The 20,367-nt window shown below is 38.0% G+C and overlaps 1 protein-coding gene across 2 annotated transcripts in view; it reads right to left on the bottom strand.

Moving 5' to 3' along the window:
* The window catches only part of klhdc10 (kelch domain containing 10), an 84,686-nt gene that overhangs the window by 42,549 nt on the left and 21,770 nt on the right, over positions 1–20,367 (bottom strand). Inside the window, exons 2-4 of one of the 2 annotated variants that reach the window (XM_039760996.1) lie at positions 16,714–16,806; positions 15,503–15,724; positions 686–840 (exon numbers count right to left, since the gene is read on the bottom strand). In XM_039760996.1, coding sequence (XP_039616930.1) covers positions 686–840; positions 15,503–15,724; positions 16,714–16,806 — 470 coding nt within the window. The remainder of the gene's footprint in view (positions 1–685; positions 841–15,502; positions 15,725–16,713; positions 16,807–20,367) is intronic. The other variant, XM_039760997.1, reaches the window with a different exon arrangement.

Raw genomic sequence — 20,367 nt, 5'->3', positions numbered from 1 at the left:
TCACTTTTAAAAAAAAGAAAAAAAAAAAACACTACCTTATTGAAGTGAATGGCTTGCATATGAAAGTACTGTGTGAAGATTTCAACATTTGGATTATTAACAAGACAGATGTTTTTAGAAAAAAATAAACCATCTCACACACGTGCACATGGGAGGCAGCTAAAAGGCTCAAAAGAATGTAATTCCTTGCCAAACCAGGGGATGGCAGAGTGCATTAATCCTTGCTCTTTTCCATTAGCAGACCATTCAAGGAAAATTCCACTTCCACGTAGCAAAGATTTGGGCCTGGAAGTGACGTCCTCGGACCCAAGTGGAATTTCCCATGATTGGTATGCTTATAGAAAAGAGCAAGGATTAAATGTACTGTGCTATCCCATGGTTTAGCGAGGAATTACCATCTTTTGAGCCTTTTACCTGCCTCTCACGTGCATGACAACCATTACAAAAAAAAAAAATTGGATATAGCTATATATAAAAAATGAATGTCTTTATTATTTCTTATATAAAACTTATATATACTTAATTACTTAATGCCAATGTCTTGAGTCTTTTGAATTTAAATATAAAAGTTATTCATAATGTATGCTCTCTTTTAAATCTATGAATAGACTATAAGTAGTTCATATTTTGAGTAATATTTAATAAAATGAAGCACATACAGTAAAGCAAAAACATTATGACATACCTGTCCATATATACGGTTTGGCTTTTTTCCACGACAATTGAGCAAAGACCATCGTTTGTACTTAACATTGCATACATGAACCTCATTTCCATTACTCTCTCCAAATGGAATCCCTGTCCCACCAAACACCAGCAAGTTGTTTCCATGTAAAACAGCTTGGAAGAAAAATTAAAAACACATTACAAAAGAAATTTAGTAGTATATAACATGTACCAAAAAGTGCACTATTTTGTTTATGCAAAGCATCAAACAAAAAACAGCAAATTACAGGTGATATAATAAAACACAGATGCAGTATGCAAATAACCATTCAAACTAGTACCCTGTATGAAATCCATGCAACTAAATATTGTATGAAATACCTTACCATTTGCAATTTTTAAGACCAAGAATTCGTATCAATTCAGGCAGTTTTCATTTTCCTGAACAAAGTCACCATAGATGATAGCGGTCATCAATTTCCTGTCTTTTATGAATTGTCAAATATTGGTTGAAAGTGTGCAGCCAGTGTCTCTAGCCAAAGGGCCATATGCAAAAACGAAGAAAAAAATATAGCTTCTGTAATGAACTGTGCAATTGAATCAGGTTTTATCTTTGGTGCAAATATTGGCCATGAACTAATATAATCTAGAGTGGTATTTTATTTAGTAGTTGCACAAGTACAGAATGCAGTGAAATGCTTACTTTTAGCACTTAAATGCTTACGATATGACCAGATGCAATTGTTACATTACTACAGTAGAGGAGCAAGCAATTCCAAAGAAACGGACCACTGTCCAGAATTTGTAGAGTTGCATCTTTGTGGCTGGCAACAGAAAAAAATTGTTCGTTAAAGTAGCTATTGAATTAAAATGTAAATAGATTTCATTTCAGATAAACAAAATGAAACCAGCTTATGGAAAAATGTCCTAACCGGATTTACAAATAAAAATCGATACAGGTTACAATCATGATGCAGGTTTACTCTCCTGGATTTACTAACTGATATCTTGGATCACTATGCTTTTCATTTAACACTTAACCCGTTTGGTTGGTTGGGTGGGGTTGGAGAATCCACCAACAAACTTTAATGTTATTCAACTAGCCTGAAAAACACTATTACAATCAAGACTGGCAATCACACAGAACTGGAAGTAAATAAACTTTGGTTAAAAGTGTTTTCACTTTTAAACAATAGTGCACAGGAAAATCAAATCTTTAACAAAATTAGACAATATGGTGAGCTAATCTAATTTTTGAAAAAACTTGGAATTATATCTCTTGATCAGGAGAGGGGAAAAAAAACAAAAAACAACATTTTAAATCACCTCCTAAACATATTACAAACTGCAGTAGGCTGAAGAGCTGTGCTTTCTTTAAATATAATAAACTTGGTTTAACCTGACCTTGTCTATGAAGTTAAGATGAAAATCTTATACTAATAATCAACAGAAACTGTAGATGCCCTCCGATTAAATATTACGATTTTGCAGAAATAAAATGATCCAAAGTTTTATAATGGAGTACAATTTCAAATTTAAACCCATATATAAAATTAAGATTCTGTTAAAATCACAGATCACCAAATACTTGCAACAGGCTTATAATGATCGGTTTTGCGGGTTTAGCTAATTGTGTGTTCAGTTACATATTGCACAAAGTTGCGGCTTCCTGTGGTTATTTGTCCTCCTAAACTCAAAAATATCAAGCTTAAACTTGCATTCCTCAAAATAAGACATGGCTGAAGGTACACATGACTAGAAATATCAAATCTATTTATTAAAAGTATTTTCATTTAATATAACTAATCCACTTTATCCAAGATACCCTCTCCTTTCTCAGATTGCTTTTCGAAAGGATTTCAGTTTCGTAGTTTTTATGAACAGTTTGAAAGTGCCTTTCCACATTTTCCTTCTTTAGGATAACAATGATAGATTGACAGATCAGACAAATGCACTTCGATTGTGACATTGTGAGGGGGAAAAAAAAAAAAAATCCTCTTCCAATTCCACATCCAGCCCATAAAACTTCCCCACCCAAATTTTTAAAATCCCTTCTTTAATCAATATAAATTGGAAGGCTACCTAGATCGCTTAGATAGCCGGAGTTTTGCAGTAGCTCACGCGTTTAATTGTGCATGCGGGATTACCAGTGTGTGTTAGGGGAAAATAGGTCTCAGACTGGCCGCCTTGTATGTCAGTCAAGTGGCAAATGTCATAGGGAGGATACAAAATATACTAACATTTTAAAAAAAAAAAATTTTTTTTTATTGCAACGCGATCTGCATGCAACTACCTTTGCACTCTACAAGTCTATTGCGATCGACACATTGGGCACCCCGTCTTAGATTATCTGGCAACATCAAAACAATTAAAATGAGTAAATATGTGTATGGATGATAGCACTGCATGGTACACCAATACAGAAAAATTACAGAAAAACTCATGTTCGGTACTGGAAGTAAACCGCTTTCCTATCAATCCTTGAAGCTATTGCAGTTATGAAAAAACATCTATTTTGTAGACAAAATGTAAATACGTGCTTTGACATGATCGGGACTTCACGACTCAAGAGGTAGGCGATGTGTAGTGCAGAATGATATAGTGTGGCACACCAGGGAGGCTGGAATAAGATGGGGGTTTTGAGTTCTCCGGTATTTGCTTTGAAAATGTTTTAGTACTGATGTGAACACACTTTGCACTTCAGTTAATCTTCTTACATATATAATTTATATTATACACACACCTCACACACACACCAACCACCATTCAAAAAGTTTTAACACATTCAAAATTTTCCACCTTTTATTGAAATTTAACTTTGCTTTCAGTTATAAAAAAAGTATTTTTTCAGAGATCAGGCTACAGCCTGTTCTTTAGCAATGTAAAGCTCATGCAAACAATTCCTACAAGTGTCCCAACTTGTATTGATTGCTAAAAAACTGTCTGTATAAAATTAGCGCTGGAACAAACAAAATTGGAAGCACTGTCAGGACAATGCTGCACTGCAGAAAGTAGTATATTGTTATCATAAGGATGATTAAAAATACACACATACATATTTATTAACAAAAGGGCCTCCATTACAACCCTTAGGGCTCATTTATACTTTACGCTCAGAACGCGTACACGCCCACATCATGGCTGCCACTCGTTCTCAGCGTTCATTTCATGCGTCCTCTGAGCAGGTCCTCAGAAATTAATGAGACGTGTGTGCAAGTTGCAGTACCAGCAAAAATTCGGGGGGTGGGGAGCAGTGTGATAAAAGTAGGAATGTGACATCAGTCTCTGTTTACTACTTTTTTGCAACTTAACAGCAACATAAATGTACAGCGCGTATTTGAGCCACTGAGAGAAAAAAAAACGACTAGGTAAAAACGTGTATTTTGTGATTAAAGTGGAAATTTAATCTCAAAATGTCCACTTTAACCACGTAGTTTACTTTCATTAAAGCAGACCATCAAACGTCATCCCAGTTTTTAAATCGCTACAGCAGGCGGCAATAGATCACCACACAGAACACATTAAAAATGTATGATATTCCAACTCCGCACATTTAGAATCTTTAGATTTATAGTTGATATCACTTTCATGATGAAATGCATTGAAGTGTGTATGCTATATTTTATAGATAATTTCGTTTAAATAATTAATACTGTTAATTACATGGGGGTGACACGGTGGCAGAGTGGTAGCACTGCTGTCTCGCACGAAGCCATGTCACTGGTATTCCCTGCTTGGATTCCACACTGTGCTCCAGTTTCCTTCCAAAGATATGCAGATTTGGGGATTTGGTGCCACTAAAATGACACTGCTAGTGTATGTGTGTGCTTGTATTCGCCTTGCGAGGAGCCGAGGCCTCATCCAGGGATTGTTTCTCACTCATCCCCAATGCTTGCTGGAATGGACACATCACTGGATTGAGGGATTTAATCAATAAACATCATTTTCAGAGATATCGCGGTAAGGTGTCATCGGAATTTAACGGGTGTTCTAGGCAATTCACAATACAGAGAAGCCGAACATGTTCTCACTGTGATAATCTCACACTGCCACCTGGTGGATTCCTCCAGATTTACATAAAGTATGCACGCAAGTATAAACACAACGCTTGCGTAGCAGAAGCGTCCACTGCAGCATGCATCGTGTGAAGTATAACCTCGGTCTAAAAAGTGATGGTGTTTCTTTTTAGTAAATAACAAAGAAAGCCAAGGTGTCTGGGAATACAGTTTCCTACACCACAAAAGGGAACTTGGAACATGGAGGAAAACTGATACGAGTTAGTCTGGAAAACCCAAAGCCACAAGAGAATCCAAGTTTATAAAAGAGACAACAGCTTGCATGACAGGCACTCCACACAACACCACATTCAAGCACAGAATGTAGCAGGGCTACATAGTAGTACCACGTTTGTACCACGTGCGTCTTGCTTCCATCGTCCCATTTGCTGTTTGTGTGTGTGTCAGTGAATGCCGTCCCAAGGAGACCGCAGCCCCAAACCTGGAAAACACCGGTTTACAATCAATCAATTACTTCCGTCACAGGACTATAAAAACAAAACAATCAAGAGGGAAAGAGGAGAGAGGGGAGACATTCATTTTGAACAACCACTAACCATCTGTACCTGCTGTATTCCACAACATGCATTTCTATCCAGTTTGGTTTTCATTCTGCCAGACTTAATCCAATACCCTCATGACGAGACCCCCCCATGGTCGGATTTCATCATCCACCACACGCCGAGGATACACTGCGAGGCTGTTCCATTTTGCTCCAGGAAATACAAACACTCCATATATCGGTTAACCAGTCATCTGCATTCAGGACAATTGTTACTCAGACTCAAGTTCACGACCGTTCATTTCCGTATCTCATTCGTGTTGTTTGTTATGTTACAAGGGCAAGGGAGGGTTTGTTCTATTCATATAGGTTGTTGTCACGTTGTTGCTTTGGGAGATAGAGATTTCTGTTTCATTTAATACAATTTATCATTTTAAGTTTACATATCTGCTTTTCTTTTGTGCTTATTTACACTGTCGATTGTGGGGAAAAAAGTTTAATTTGTTAAAGGTATGGCTTGATAATTAGATTCAACCTCAGTAAATTTATCCAGGCCACAGGTCTTGGAGGTGTAGCTGCCGCTGAGGAATCTTCAAAAACCATCGCTGTTTTTTTTTTTTTTTAAAAAAAGACAAAGGCAGAAAAAGCTTAAATGTGGTCTTTCAAATCTGATGAAAAGAATTCAAAATGCAAATTTGACAAGTTGAGTGGAAGTAAGAAAGCCAAATGTTTCAATCACTTGTCAAGAGTCTTTCCTTTAATTCAAAAAGGCAGTGCCTTGTGTTTTGCATTTCCCGTTAGATGTCCACCGATTTTTCCCTGAAGTATCTATTAAATATTTTAGCAAACACGTTTTGACATTTTAAGAATACAACTAGATAAATGACATGAGGATTAGGTGTCAAAAGTAACATGAGGATTTATATAGGGTAGTGGGCCAAGCCCATTTCTGTATTTCTTGTTCACTTCTGACTGTTCCAACTTCATCATTAAAACCTGCTGATGACCCCATCATTATTGGCCTGATCTCCAACAATTATAAGACAGCTTACAGAGAAGAGGTCTAATTAGTTTACTCAGTGGTGTTAGGATAACAATTTCACTCTTCATGTCAACAAAACCAGACAGCTGGACATAGACTTCAGAAAGCAAAAGGCAAAACAATGACATTTACATAGAAAGGGATCCCACTTAAAGAATGAGCAGCTTTAAAAATTTCTTGGAGTGACCATAACTGAAAAATCTAAAAAACATTTTGTCAAAGAGATTCACCAACACTTCTTCTCACAAACTTACAGTATATAAGTGCACAGTGAAATCTATCAGCCCTGGCTGCATAACATTCCACATAGGGAAAGAGATTGTAAAAGATACAGTAATAAAGTGGGCTATCAGTTCTTCAAACCTAACAGGTAGCCCAAGTTTATATTGGGGCTACTAGTTTATATTCACTATTTGTAAAGCATTGTTCAACATGTGTGCTTAGCACCACATCTTCTATTGCAATATAAAAATAAAACTAATTTTAGTAAACAAAACTATTTTTAAAGAATTATCTTGTGTTGATGCAAAGTCTCCTCCCATGTATACAACATTTTAATCAATATTAACTGAATACTGTATTAGTACTGTTCAATCAAAAATTTCAGACCTCATTTATACCCTTCAAAATTAGTACCCTTCTAAAATCAACAATTGATCTTCAGTGTTATTCTAAAGGTGCAATATGCCCTTTATAATGTGCATCTTTAGCGGAATACGGTCATTGATAGGACCATCACACAATTTTCAAGAGGTTGCCTTTGTTTTCCTTTGTCAAGTCCTCATTTTACTCTTTAAAAAGCATGTGGACACAGTGCAGTTTTTGGGCTAACAGTGAAGAGCATTTTCTCCAACCCCCAGTATCCCGGAGAGGGAGACTTTTTTCTGTTAATATTAAGATTTGTACATTGAGCTCCTGTCTTCCGATTTCTAAACTTAATGGCTATTTCCCAAGACTGAATACTTGAAAATTTGTGACAAAAGTATAGCTGAAAGTTTCAAACAGTACAGGTCAGGGGTGGCGAACTTGACGCATGTGGTTCTTAACCTATGGAGCTGAACAGGAGCAGGCAATCAGGGTTATCATTTTTGTCTTGTTCATCAGCACAGCATGCGAGTAGAGCGGGAGTGATAATTAAAATGCATTTGAATATTTAACAGTATTGCCAATACTTGTAATAAAAACGAATTGTGTCATCATGAGACTAAGAAGTCATGTGCATACTCAAGCATACATGCAAGTTCGTTAGCCAAGCTATCTTGACTGAATCACCATGGCAGAGTCAGGAAAATGTAAAGCTAAGCACAAGTAGGGAGAGGGGTGGCACAGTGGTAGCACTGCTGCCTCGCAGTAAGGAGGCCTGGGTTCGCTTCCGAGTCCTCCCTGCATGGAGTTTGCATGTTCTCCCTATGTCTGTGTGGGTTTCCTCTGGGTGCTCCGGTTTCCTCCCACAGTCTAGGTGCACTGGCAATCCTAAATTGTCCCTAGTGTGTCTGTGAGCCCTGCGGTGGGCTGGCACCATGCCCATAATTTGTTCCTGCCTTGCGTCCCATGTTGGCTGGGATTGGCTCCAGCAGACTCCCCCTCCATTACCCTGTGTTAGGATATAGTGGGTCGAATACTGACTGACAAGTAGGAAGAGGAGCACAGGGCATTATTTGAATGGAAGGAAATGGGGGGGGGAACTGGGCATAGCAAAACTTCACTTTCACATTTACAGCTTCAAACAGAGCACCATTTCACCTCACTTCACACTAACATGGTGTGGGAGTTTCCCCCAAAAGAGCTGAACTTTACAAGCACAGAGTAGGCTTGTTGAACTGTCAGTTGGAGAAGCAGACTCAAGTTCTTGCAAAAATTTACAAAGCACACAAAGATGGTTACATTGGCATCATATCAAGTGGCTTGGAACATTGCTCATGCCGAGAAACCATACAGTGAAGAGAATTTTTTTAAAGACATGCCTCAAAACATATTGTTGCTATCCTCACTACTGAAAATGAGAACTTTTTGAAGTGTTCTGCATTAGACCTATAGCTATCACGGCACACCGTTGAAACGAGAATATTGGATATCAACAACTTAATTGAAACACAGTAACATTGAATCTTGACAAATGCATTGCTTTGAAGGAGTCCTGCAGGGTTCAAGATAAGCCACAGTTGGCAGTTTTTGTACATTGTATCAGAAGACTGCACAATTAAAGAATGACATCTTGCCATTAAGATAGGACTCACAGCATCAACCTGAAAGAGACACTTCATGGACTAATTGAGACAGAAAATTTGCAGTTATCAAATAGCTACAGACAGTGCACCAGCTATGCTGGGATCTGCAAATGAACATACAAGACTGAAAAGCTGATGACCATTTTCCACATTTTTGGACATTTCACTGCATCCTCCATCAAAAAGTACCTGGAGCCTCATGTATAATGCTCTGCATAGAATTCACAATAAAATATGGAGTACAGACAAAAACAGAAATGTGCGTACACACAAAAAAAATCCAGATACATAAAAAGAAAGTTCCATGCACTCTGAAGTGAAATTCAATGCTCATGTGCCTAGAGCCCCATCCATATTTTAATATACAAATCAATATAAATATCACCTTACATTTAGTGTTTTGTTAAAAGACAACAACAACAAAAACTCGGTGGGTGGGGGGAATTTCAGCAAGTGTGAAGTGAAGGCAAGGAAAAACATACTATTTGTTGGCTTAAGCAGTGGTAAAAGCAAGAAAAGGAAGTGATAGTGTGGCGGAGACACTCGAAGTTCAAGTTCAGAAAGTTGCACAGTTCCCCTAAAAAAAAAAAAGTGGTCAAATATCAAAGTCGATGTGAAAAGCCAAGTCGCAGCCCATCGTCTGTTTATTCTGTTCCAGACAATATTATAAAACGCCAACCCTCGTGCCAAGGATGCAACTCCAGGCGGTGACTGTGTTGCTGTGCAGAACACGTCTTTGGTCCTCTGCCTTAGAAATCTCTGGGCGACTATCTGGCTGTGTGCTGACAGACACTGTTTTGGAGCCATAAAATGCAATAACGGATGCTGTACGAGATGTGGCCAATGAACTAAGGAACATAAGGGCTGATATTAACCGTAATTTAAATGAATTAGTTAATGCAACATAATCACAAACAGGACTTTGCACTATACCTTGACGAGGTCTGGAAGTCCTGGTTTTTCTTTGAAGGACAGGTGTGGGGCAGACCGACTGGCAGGATGACGCCTCAAACGGTGTCATCTGTTGCCTTAATGCCTGGTGCAGCTGCGTTGCTCTTATATGCGAGTGGACGTTTCTTGCGGGGAGGGCTTCTGTTCTCTTTCTCTGATGTACACGTAGAGGCAGGCTGCCATTTGCCTTTTACTAAGGAGTGGCTTCCATCTGGCCACTCTACCATACAGGCCCGATTGGTGGATTGCTGCAGTGATGGTTGTCCTTCTGGAAGGTTCTCCTCTCTCCACAGAGGACCTCTGACAGAGTGACCATCGGGATCACCAACCTGACTAAGGCCCTTCTCCCGCAATCGCTCAGTTGAGATGGCTGGCCAGCTCTAAAAAGAGTCCTGGGGCCTCATGTATAAACGGTGCGTACGCACAGAAATGTTGCGTAAGAACGTTTCCACGTTCAAATCGCGATGTATAAAACCCACACTTGGCGTAAAGCCAAGCACTTTTCCACGGTACCTCATGGCTTGTCGTACGCAAGTTCTACACTCTGTTTTGCAGACTGGCGGCACCCAGCGTCAAAGCAGTGCTACTGTTCTTGTGTGATTACTCATTTTCATGACGTGGCTTTATAAATACACAGAAACTAACCGCATATTGTTTATTAGTGTAATGCATCTGATTGTAATTAACTTTTAACAATATAATGGTCCAGGGAACAGCCATAGCATTCCAAATGCCATAACTGCTTTAGCGTTGTTACTCTCACTTCTTTAGGAGAAGGTTTGGATTTTTTTTTCTCCCTAAATAATAAAAACCATCATTTAAAAACTGCATTTTGTGTTTACTTGTGTTATATTTGACTAATGGTTAAATGTGTTTGATGATCAGAAACATTTTGTGCAACAAACATGCAAAAGAATAAGAAATCAGGAAGGGGGCAAAGTTTTTCACACCACTGTATAGACAGGTGTGTGCCTTTCCAAATCATGTCTAATCAACTGAATTTAGCACAGGTGGACTCCAATTAAGCTGCAAAAAACAAAGATGATCAGGGGAAACAGGATGCACCTGAGCTCAATTTTGAGCTTCATTGCAAAGGCTGTGAATACTTATGTACATGTGCTTTCTCAATTTTTGTATTTTTAATAAATTTCCAAAAACCTCAAGTAAAAACTTTCACATTGTCATTATGAGGTGTTGTGTGTAGAATTCTGAGGAAAAAAAAAAAATGAATTTAATCCATTTTGGAATAAGGCTGTAACAAACCTGATTTGGTCGTGACCAGAAGTAATTTGGTCTGGCCAAATTATTCACTCTAGCTATAAAAAAAAAAAAAGAAAAACGGGGCTGAGGGAATCTTAATACACAGAACTATCCCATTTGTAGCGTTAGGTGCAATGTCTGATTCTGAAGGGCAATAGGTCATGGTGACGGGCAATTTATTTATACTAATAAAAGGCAAAGCCCTCACTGACTGACTTACTGACTCATCACTAAATTCTCCAACTTCCTGTGTGGGTGCAAGGCTGAAATTTGGCAGGCTCATTCCTTACAGCTTCCTTACAAAAGTTGGGCAGGTTTCATTTCAAAATTCTACGTGTAATGGTCATAACTGGAAGCTATTTTTCTCCATTTACTGTAATGGAGTTGAGCTCGAAAGCTGTGGGGGGGCGGAGTTTCGTGTGACATCACGCCTCTCACGTAATCACGCATTATGTAGAAAACCAGGAAGAGCTACAAAAAGCGCTGAAGAAAACATTATATAATTAAGAAGGCAGCGAAACAATTAGAAGCGAGCGAGCGAGCGACATAAAACCATATTCAGCGGCTCACTTGAACTGACGCAGTGCGCAGACAAAAAAGCAACAGTTCCAAAGACTGCTGAACAAAAACCGAATTACACTGCTACACTCAAATAGACAAACCACACGCTTTGGCGCAATAGAGGCTTCGCCTCTAGCGCCGAGGTTCGATTCCCGAGAGGGGATGCACTAAGTATGTACACGCGCTTCTCGATTTTAGCCTCGCATCCCCTTGGTTCGAGATGTATGAAAAAATATGTGGTTAACGCAGAAAGACAGATCACCAATTGAAGCTTTATGAATAATGGATACTTTATTCGCGATCAATGATTGTTTTGGTAAAGCCATACTCTGTGTATTCATTAGATGAACGGTAAAAAAGTAAGAGCGAGGGGAGGGTAACTTATTGAGGCACACAGGCAAAACCACACCACCACGCGGGCTCGATGTACGGTAGTCAACTCGATCTGAATTGCGCGATCACATTTGAAAAAATATTTCTTTTCAAGTTCTATTTAGTCCATATGTGTCAAACTCAAGGCCCACGGGCCACATCCGGCCCGGCGTGTAATTATATCTGGCCCGCGATATCATTTTATATATTATTAATGGCCCGGGGATAAGAAGGGCTGGTAACACGCTAAACTACAGATCCCATAATGCAGCGCTTAAGCTGCCTTGCCGAACACTTATCGCGTTAATCAAGTCTAGCTTATGATGCTGCAAGTTATTGCGAAGCTAGCCCACACGATGCCGAAGAGAAAAGGCGATTCTGAACATAGAGCCTTTAAAAACCGATGGGAGGCTAAGTATATGTTTACTGACATTACCGGTAAACCCGTGTGTCTCATTTGAAGAGCTAATGTGGCTGTAATTACAGAATTTAATCTAAGACGGCACTATGAGACAAAACATCAAGATAACCTGAAAGACCCGAATGCAATGCACAAGATACAGAAAGCAGAAGAGTTAAAGAAGAATCTGACACTTCAGCAGACGTTTTTACCCGTGCAAAATCACAAAGTGATTTCAAGTGAAGCTACTTTTATGGGAGACACAAATGCACCAGTGCAACTTGCCCCACTTTCCCTGTTGCCATGTAATGTTGAACCAAGTCGGCACAATGGTGTTCCCAAATACGCACTTTGCTGATAAACTGAGCACACTGCGCACTGAGTTCGCACGGCGCTTTGGTGACTTTGAAGAACAAAAAAAAGAATTTGGAATTGTTTCGCAACCCATTTGCTGTCAACGTGGAAACTGCACCTGTGCAGATTCAGATGGAGGTGATTGAGCTGCAGTGTTACGGCACACTGAAGGCAAAGTACGATACTGCACGGCCCTATCCATCCATCTATCTATCTCTCTCTAAACACTCATCACTCACAACAGTGACAAAACAATTACATTGACAATCATGTTACGTTATTTTCAAAATGTTTCCTTTTCTTTTTCATTACTTCTCCGCTGCGAAGCGCGGGTATTTTGCTAGTCTAATACTAAAATGATTTTAATTAATATATGCACCTAACACAGATGATAGAGGTTTCTTGCAAAATGTATTTGCATCTAGCCCAGATGTGAACACTCAAAAAATGATAATGGCTGGAGACTGTTTTAAATCCAGACCTGGATAGATCCTCGGATACAACGGCGATAACATCTAATACTGCAAAGATAATTACAAAATTTGTAATGGATCAGAACTTCTGACCCATGGAGGTGCTTAAATCCTAACCTAATAGCATACTCCTTCTCTCCCGCACATCATTGTTAATCAAGAACAGATTTCCTCAATTTTTTTTTTCGCCCCCATTATCAAATCTTTTAAGTATAATGTCATTCTCTGACCATGCCCTTCTGATTATACAGCTTAAATTACCACATTCTACACACTCATCTCATAGCTGGTGTCTTAACCCCTAGTCTTTAGCTGATGAGAACTGTACAGAATTTATATCCAAGCAAATTGATTATTTTCTTGAGACTAATGCATCCTCAGTGGTCTCAGCAGGTTCTCTAGGCAACTCTAAAGACATTTAAGGAGGACAGATTTCATATCCTTTTTACAGAAATAAACTGATAAACAAGAAGGCATCCGAGTTAATAAGCAAAATTACTAGAATAGATCTACAATACATCAGGTCTCCAAATGAGTCACTCTACAGGAAGAGACAGGTTTTACAATCACAATTTAACCTCTTGACTACTAAGGAAAAGGAACAGCTTCTCTATAAATCACAACATTATGAACATGGAGAAAAGGCCAATAAGATCTTGGCCCAACAAATCGACAAGCAGGAAGTCCATAATGCAATAACAGCAACACATACAAAGAAAAAAAAGTATAAAAATATAACTCACACATTTAGAGAGTACTACAAGTCCTTATAATCTGCTCAGTTTAAAGATGATAAAGGTGCAATCTAATGAGTTTCTTCATTCATTAGAGATACCACAGCTAGACACTTAGTGCTACAGAACTGGATAAACCTGATACTTTCAGAATTACTAGATGCTATAAGCTCATTTCATAGTGGGAAAGCAAACAGCCCTAATGGCTACCCAGTGGAGTTTTATTTAAAAAAAAAAAATTCTGAAATAAGTTAACTCCACTATTAGCAATGTTTGTGGAATCAAGAGACCAAAAATTAAATTTCTACCTCAAACTTTTAACCAAGCATTAATTACCATCTGTTGTGATGCGAGATTTTGCATACAAGTTGATAAATATTTTGTATGTCTTCATTTGTAATTTAGGCAAAGTAATGTGATATTGGTGTTACATTAGTGAGAAGCATTCATGTTTGCCCCTGCCTTTTTGGACTGAGTCTCTTTGAATTTTACGACAGGATTTGGGGGAAGTGCCCGAAACCAGTTTGGCAAGTGTTTCTCTGCTAAAATCTCTCAAACCCCATAAGAAAGCCAGGCTGCCTAACTGCCAAGCTTTACCTTAACATATGGTTTTGGGGGATGGCAGGTGTTAAGATGTTTCTGTTCCCCCATTGGTCTGAAGTATGGCCGTTTGGAACTGGCTTGTATGAGAAGCCTTTAAGTACCATGATGTCCTATTGGCTCTAGGGGTTGGACAGAACTTCTATAAATCTGCTTGCTTTACTTACTCTCTCTTACTAACATCTGAAAGAGCATCTCGCTCTCTTACCAAACTGATGCATGAACTGAAAGGACAACACAATGAACAGCACAGCTCGGCAGCCATATTGAAACAGGCAATGCAGCCTGTTCTGAAGAAAGCCGACCACCAATGAGGACATAACTAGACACATTTTAAATAACTAACAAGTCTGTGTGCCGCCTAAAAGTACACATCACCATTTATCAGGTTGTATGGTTTCCAATATTCAAATGTACTTTGCATGTTTTTATGAATATCATCAATACTACATTGTTTAAATTGTAACGTAAACCCTGCTGGTCTTTTACTATACCTAAATGTCTGAGGTTATAGATCTGGGGGTAGTTATATACTATAATACCTTATAAAAAAAAGTGGTATGTCTGTGAGATTTGAAGCATTCTGAGAAAGGCTACATAATAAAACAAAAGGGGAAAGTAGAGCAATTACTCTACCAAGACAAAACACAATCTTTCCTAAGAAGAACAAAGACCTACTACAACATGCATCATACAGACCAATCTCTCTTCTGAGTAACAATGTTAAGACACTCTCCAAAGTTCTAGCCAGAAGGACTGAGAAAGTGCTTTCTTATATAATAAATCAGACCAAACAGGATTTATTAAAGGCAGACACTTCCAACCTTTGACGTTTAATGTAACTCACCCATTAAATCTAATGTCCCAGAGATCCCATTATCTTTAGAAGCAGAAAAAGCATTTGATATGGTTGAATGGGACTACCTATTCATCGCATTGCACAAATCTGGTTTCACCCCAAACATATGTGCATGGATCAAACTACTTTACACTACTCCAGAAGCCTCAGTTCGTATTAACATTTCAGATAACTTCAAACTTGAATGTGGTACTCAACAAGGATGCCCCTTATCACCTTTCAAAATATAACACTCGTTATCAAAGAGCTAAAAAGTTGTTGCTCCCATAGTTTAAGAATGTCATTTCATCTCAAATAAGTATTAAGTGACACCTTCAAAATTAAAGCACAAACTATATGGAGAAAACAAAAGAAAAAACACCTATAGCTGAAGAAACTTAACATGTAAAACGTTTCTTTAAAACCTGAATGTGTGTGATAAAAGGGTAAATGTTAAAGAAAGTACCTGACATTGAAGCTAGTTCTCTGGGCATATACCCTTCTGTTCTCATTTGTTGCCATGTACCAGTTGCAAAATGATATCGCCATAGCTCTCTAAACAAAGGATAGTCTTCATTTTCTGATCCTCCAGACTCATCATAATCTGGATTATAGCCTCCAAACACATATAAACTGGAGCCATTAGCAACACATCGATGTCCACTTCTAGCAGGGGGTGCAGAATGACCTGAAACAGCAGTAAGAAAAAAAACAAGCACACACTAAAATTTAGGTAATCTCTAAGGGACTACCATTAAGTGAATAAAAATGTTAAAGTTACCACTTGCTTATTTTTATTGCAGTCAAAAGAATTTTCTGAAAGAAATAAGTAGTTTAAAGAACACTTTTTAGGACAGATATGAACATTTAGCCAAATTAGAGAAAGGGAATCCAAGCCCAGACAAAGCAAGTGCTTCATTCTACATTTACTGTACAGAAGTAGCTGCCAGCTTGCATTAACCAAAAAAATATCCATAGTTATGTAAAAAAAGTAGTTAGTATATATATCCTATACATGGATTAAGGCATAAGCATTAAGGTATACAAATATACAGTACACATTCTGAAATTGAGTTCTACTGTAGCACTAAGCTTAACTCTTTAAATATAGTATAAAGGCAACCTCAAATGTTGAGCTCTCAGCTAAGCCTAATACATCGATTCCACTGGAAAATTCAAGTCATTTACAGACCACATAAAAGCAGTTCATCCCTGCCTGTTGAAAGGGGAGAAAAAAAAAAAACCAACAACACCAACACAAAAACTTTGCCTTTGGGTGTGGCGAGTTGGACAAATACAAACTCAAAAACAGGCTCTATGAAATTAACTGTTAAAGTACCACCAGGTTCTGCACCAACAAATCCTGTCAGTGATGAGGTTTGTATTTGAAATATACAGCCTTAAAGAGAGCAGATCCAAAACTATCAGACTTGCAGACAAACCTCATTGCTAAAAATGAACACAAAGTCAGTACTTAATTTCTGGAAAGTTACTATTAAGAAGAGACATCCTTCCAACTTACCACAGGTTTTTAAGACAGGCATTAAAAATATTTAAAAACACCTTGTCTTCAAGACATAATTTAAGTGCATATCCATAAAACAAATACACAAAACGATAGTGAAAGACCACCAGAATATACTTTTGCTTGCCATCCAGCTGGCAAAATTCACCCACCTTCTCTCAAAAACCTGTTAGGTATCCTTAGGCTGAGGCAAGGTTGACTGAAGATTCTCCTAGCCGGGAGCCACCGTACTTTCTTCTTAGAGCCTGTTACCACAATTACCAGCAATGAGTCAAAGACAACGGTGAAACAAATGGCAAACAGTACAGCCACAATCACCACAAAAGGTTAAGGATTTTTTGTTAGGTATACCCATTAACCATGAAAGGGGTGGGTCTTTGTAAAGCTACAGCTCACACAAAAATGAAGACAGTTTACAGGGTTATTAGTGCAGAAGCTAGAAATCTAAACTGAAAGCTTCTCAAATTATGGCATGCATTCATTAGCCCAGAGACTTTACTTAACAAGGATTCTCTGGAAGGGGCTTTTAATTGCAGCCAATAAGGTATTACCTATTACCAATTACCCATTTCACTTCCCATTCTCTTTATAGATATAAAATAATCTTTCAAAATCCAAGGGGTGTTCGTAGGGGGAGTCAAGTTTTAGAAAGCAACTTTTGGAAGCATATAGTACTTTAACAGTAGTATGATCACTCTGGTTACAGTGATTTTCAATTTTAAAAGGATTTAGTTTATTAGAGTTTTTCTCTTACCTGGGGAGGGTTGTGTGTACTTTGAAAAGGGACAATCATATATCTATATCCGCAGTAAGCAAGAACTTACATCTGTATGTGAGAAACTATCATGTAGTATGTCTGTAGAAACTATTACCACAAGAAAAATAGTATCAGTAATATGAGAGAAAAAAAAATTAAGATCCCTTTTGTTGTCACAAAAATATGTGGGAAACACAAAAGGCGAGTTTTCCTTTATCGAAACTTAGAGGACGCAAGTTAGGTTTTTATTTTGTGTTGGAGCCCACTGCCCCATAGCATTCATTGTGAAAATGTCAGGACTGGCTAAGTTTATTTTAAATTTATAGAAAACACTTAATTTTAGAACACTATTTCACTTGTCAAAAACATAACTTAATGCCACAATTATGTAGTACAAGATTTAAAAAAAAAACAAAAAAAAAAAAAACACCCTAATAATACAATACCACTCAGTTGCCCACTAAAAGCCAAACATATAACAGATCAGCTTCAACATTAAAATCACTGACAGGTGATGTGAATAACATTGGATTATCTTGTCACAATGGCACCTGCCATGGGGTGGGATATATTATACCTCAAGTGAACAGTCACTTCTTGAAGGTGATGTGCTGGAAACAGGGAGAAAAAAAAAAAAAAGACAAAGTGTGCGAATTCGAGAGACTTTGATAAGGGATAAACTGGGTCAGAGCATCACCAAAATGTCAGGTTTTGTACACCAGTTTCTGGTATGCAGTGGTTAGTACCTACCAAAAGTCCAATGATGGACAATCTGTGGCATAAAAAATAAATAAATAAATAAATAAATCCCATATTTTTAATTTTCTCTAATCATCATTGATCAAAAGAAAACTTTGCTTGCCTTGACAGATGCATAACAAGCTTAGTATAAAGCACCAGTATGACATCAATGTCACATTCAAGAGTGAACTGAAACAGGTTCAGAAGCAGAACCAAACTCTGAGGTTGCCAGAAGTATTTCACAATCTGTTATATAGTACAACTGGGGATCAAAGAGTAGGGTGCTAGCATAGAAAAACCCTGTCCCAAAATGTGCTCTGAAGGAGTGTGTTTAAGAAGAAAGCTCTCCTCTCTAAAAGTGACAATATGCAAGCTATACGGTCAAATATATGACTAGGCTAGATAAGCAAAAATATGTAAAATATAGCAAATATATTGTATATTGATAAATATAAAGGAGTATTGAAAATATTCAGATGTCTGTTGATATGATTGGGGTGCTACCAGAAAATTCTCATTGAATGTTTATTTGCAGGCAGTGTGGTGCAGTGGTTAAGGCTTTGGACTTCAAACCCAGATGTTGTCGGTTCAATTTCTGACACTGACAGTGTGCGACCCAGAGGAAGCCATCTCACCTTCCTGTGCTCCAGTAGGAAAAATAAAATGCAAACATTCTCAAACATCGGCCAAATAAATAATTGTAAAATATACAGCATAGTACATCTGAGGTAACAATACCAAAACTAGTGAGTAGCAACACAAGCCAAAATCTTTTCATTTGAATTTCACTTCTTGCCTTAGAAAAAGATTAATACATTTGAATGATATTCAGATAGTGATGTTCAATCTCATAAGCTGTATTAGATAGATACTACATTACCTGCTTTTGACAAAATGGAATAAAACATATATACCTACACTTTGTAAAAGCAAAATAGGACTATGGCAATTGAAAACCAAGGTTCAACACACCTTAAAATTATCTGAAATATAAAATCTAATTGGATATAAGCCAGAAAAAAAAGTAAAAGCAGGTAAAACAAGAGTTGAACACAACACAGATGACAAATAGGTTTACGAAGTAAGAGTCGGCTAGATGACAAGGAAACAAAACTCAACATTGGGAGGATGGAACTATATTTTCTTGTTATAACAGACCAAAGCTTTTTCTTTAACTATGTAACATCCTCTAATAAAGGCCAATTTAAGTTCAAGTTTGTCATGTTTTTGTCCTTGCAATGTGTACATCACATTTCTAAACTTTTTTGGAACTCTCACCCCAACAGAAAGATACTCCGAGGAGTGTCCCAAAGCACAACTGCTGGAGTAACCCGAGGCTCGCTGCAAAAGCAAAAATTGGAGCCGACCAGTTGTGCTACAAGCACCTGTCGTTGATGGGTGATGCAAGGAACATTATAAACGCAGGGAAATGCCAAGACCCTGCCTGATTGCTGTGTCTGTGTATAGAAGTGTGTAGTTTTTTTTTTTTTTTTTGTACCCCATAAAAGCAAGCATCCTTGGGCAAGATCAGTAGGTAACTTTGCATCTGTCCATTTCCCAATCTTGCACTGTCATCCTGTTTTTTGTTGTTTTTTCTCCATATATCACTTCAGGCGATTTCTAAATGTGATGGGTCCTGATGAATCCATGCACTTGAAGCTTAACAATGTCTCTAACCATTGCACCTTTGCAGTACGAGTCAACCTGAATCACCTCCGATTTCCACCAGAGGGAGAGTCAACAGCTCAGTTTCGAATTCTGAACGGAGACCCTGTCAAAGAGTGTAGTAGATCCCCACTACAATAAATAACTGTGCTGTTCCTGATTCAAGCTGAATAAAGCTGGGTTTTGCTAAAGTACTGAAACTCGGCCTTGTTTTGGGGTGCAAAACAGGGAATCGCATGTCACAACATACAAACAGAACCAGATCACATAAATGCTGCATGAACACCACATGCACAGCCTTGCCACTTTTTACCAGTTCAAGAGACTTACCATTGGCATGAACATATAACATCTCGGATATAAATATTACTTTGGTCTACAAGAATACATTTAAACAAACAAAGGCTCAACATTATCATTGACTATAGGCTAGTGCTGGGCGATATGACCAAAATTCATGGTATTTTTCAAAATTATTCCGGTTTCACAGTATTCAATGGTATTTTTTCCCCCCCATGCATGAGTGGATGTTAACCACATTTTCTAATAACCTATTCCACTGTCATGAGAATTGTACAAAAAATATATTTTAATGTCCACACAAGTATTAATACAGATTTGCATGGCCCCATAAAGTGATAGT

Source organism: Polypterus senegalus, chromosome 8 (genome assembly GCF_016835505.1).
Source record: "Polypterus senegalus isolate Bchr_013 chromosome 8, ASM1683550v1, whole genome shotgun sequence".
In the NCBI taxonomy this organism is placed as follows: Eukaryota; Metazoa; Chordata; class Cladistia; order Polypteriformes; family Polypteridae; genus Polypterus; species Polypterus senegalus.
Note: the sequence above shows the minus strand (reverse complement) of the source record. Positions and strands in the feature narration are given on the sequence as shown.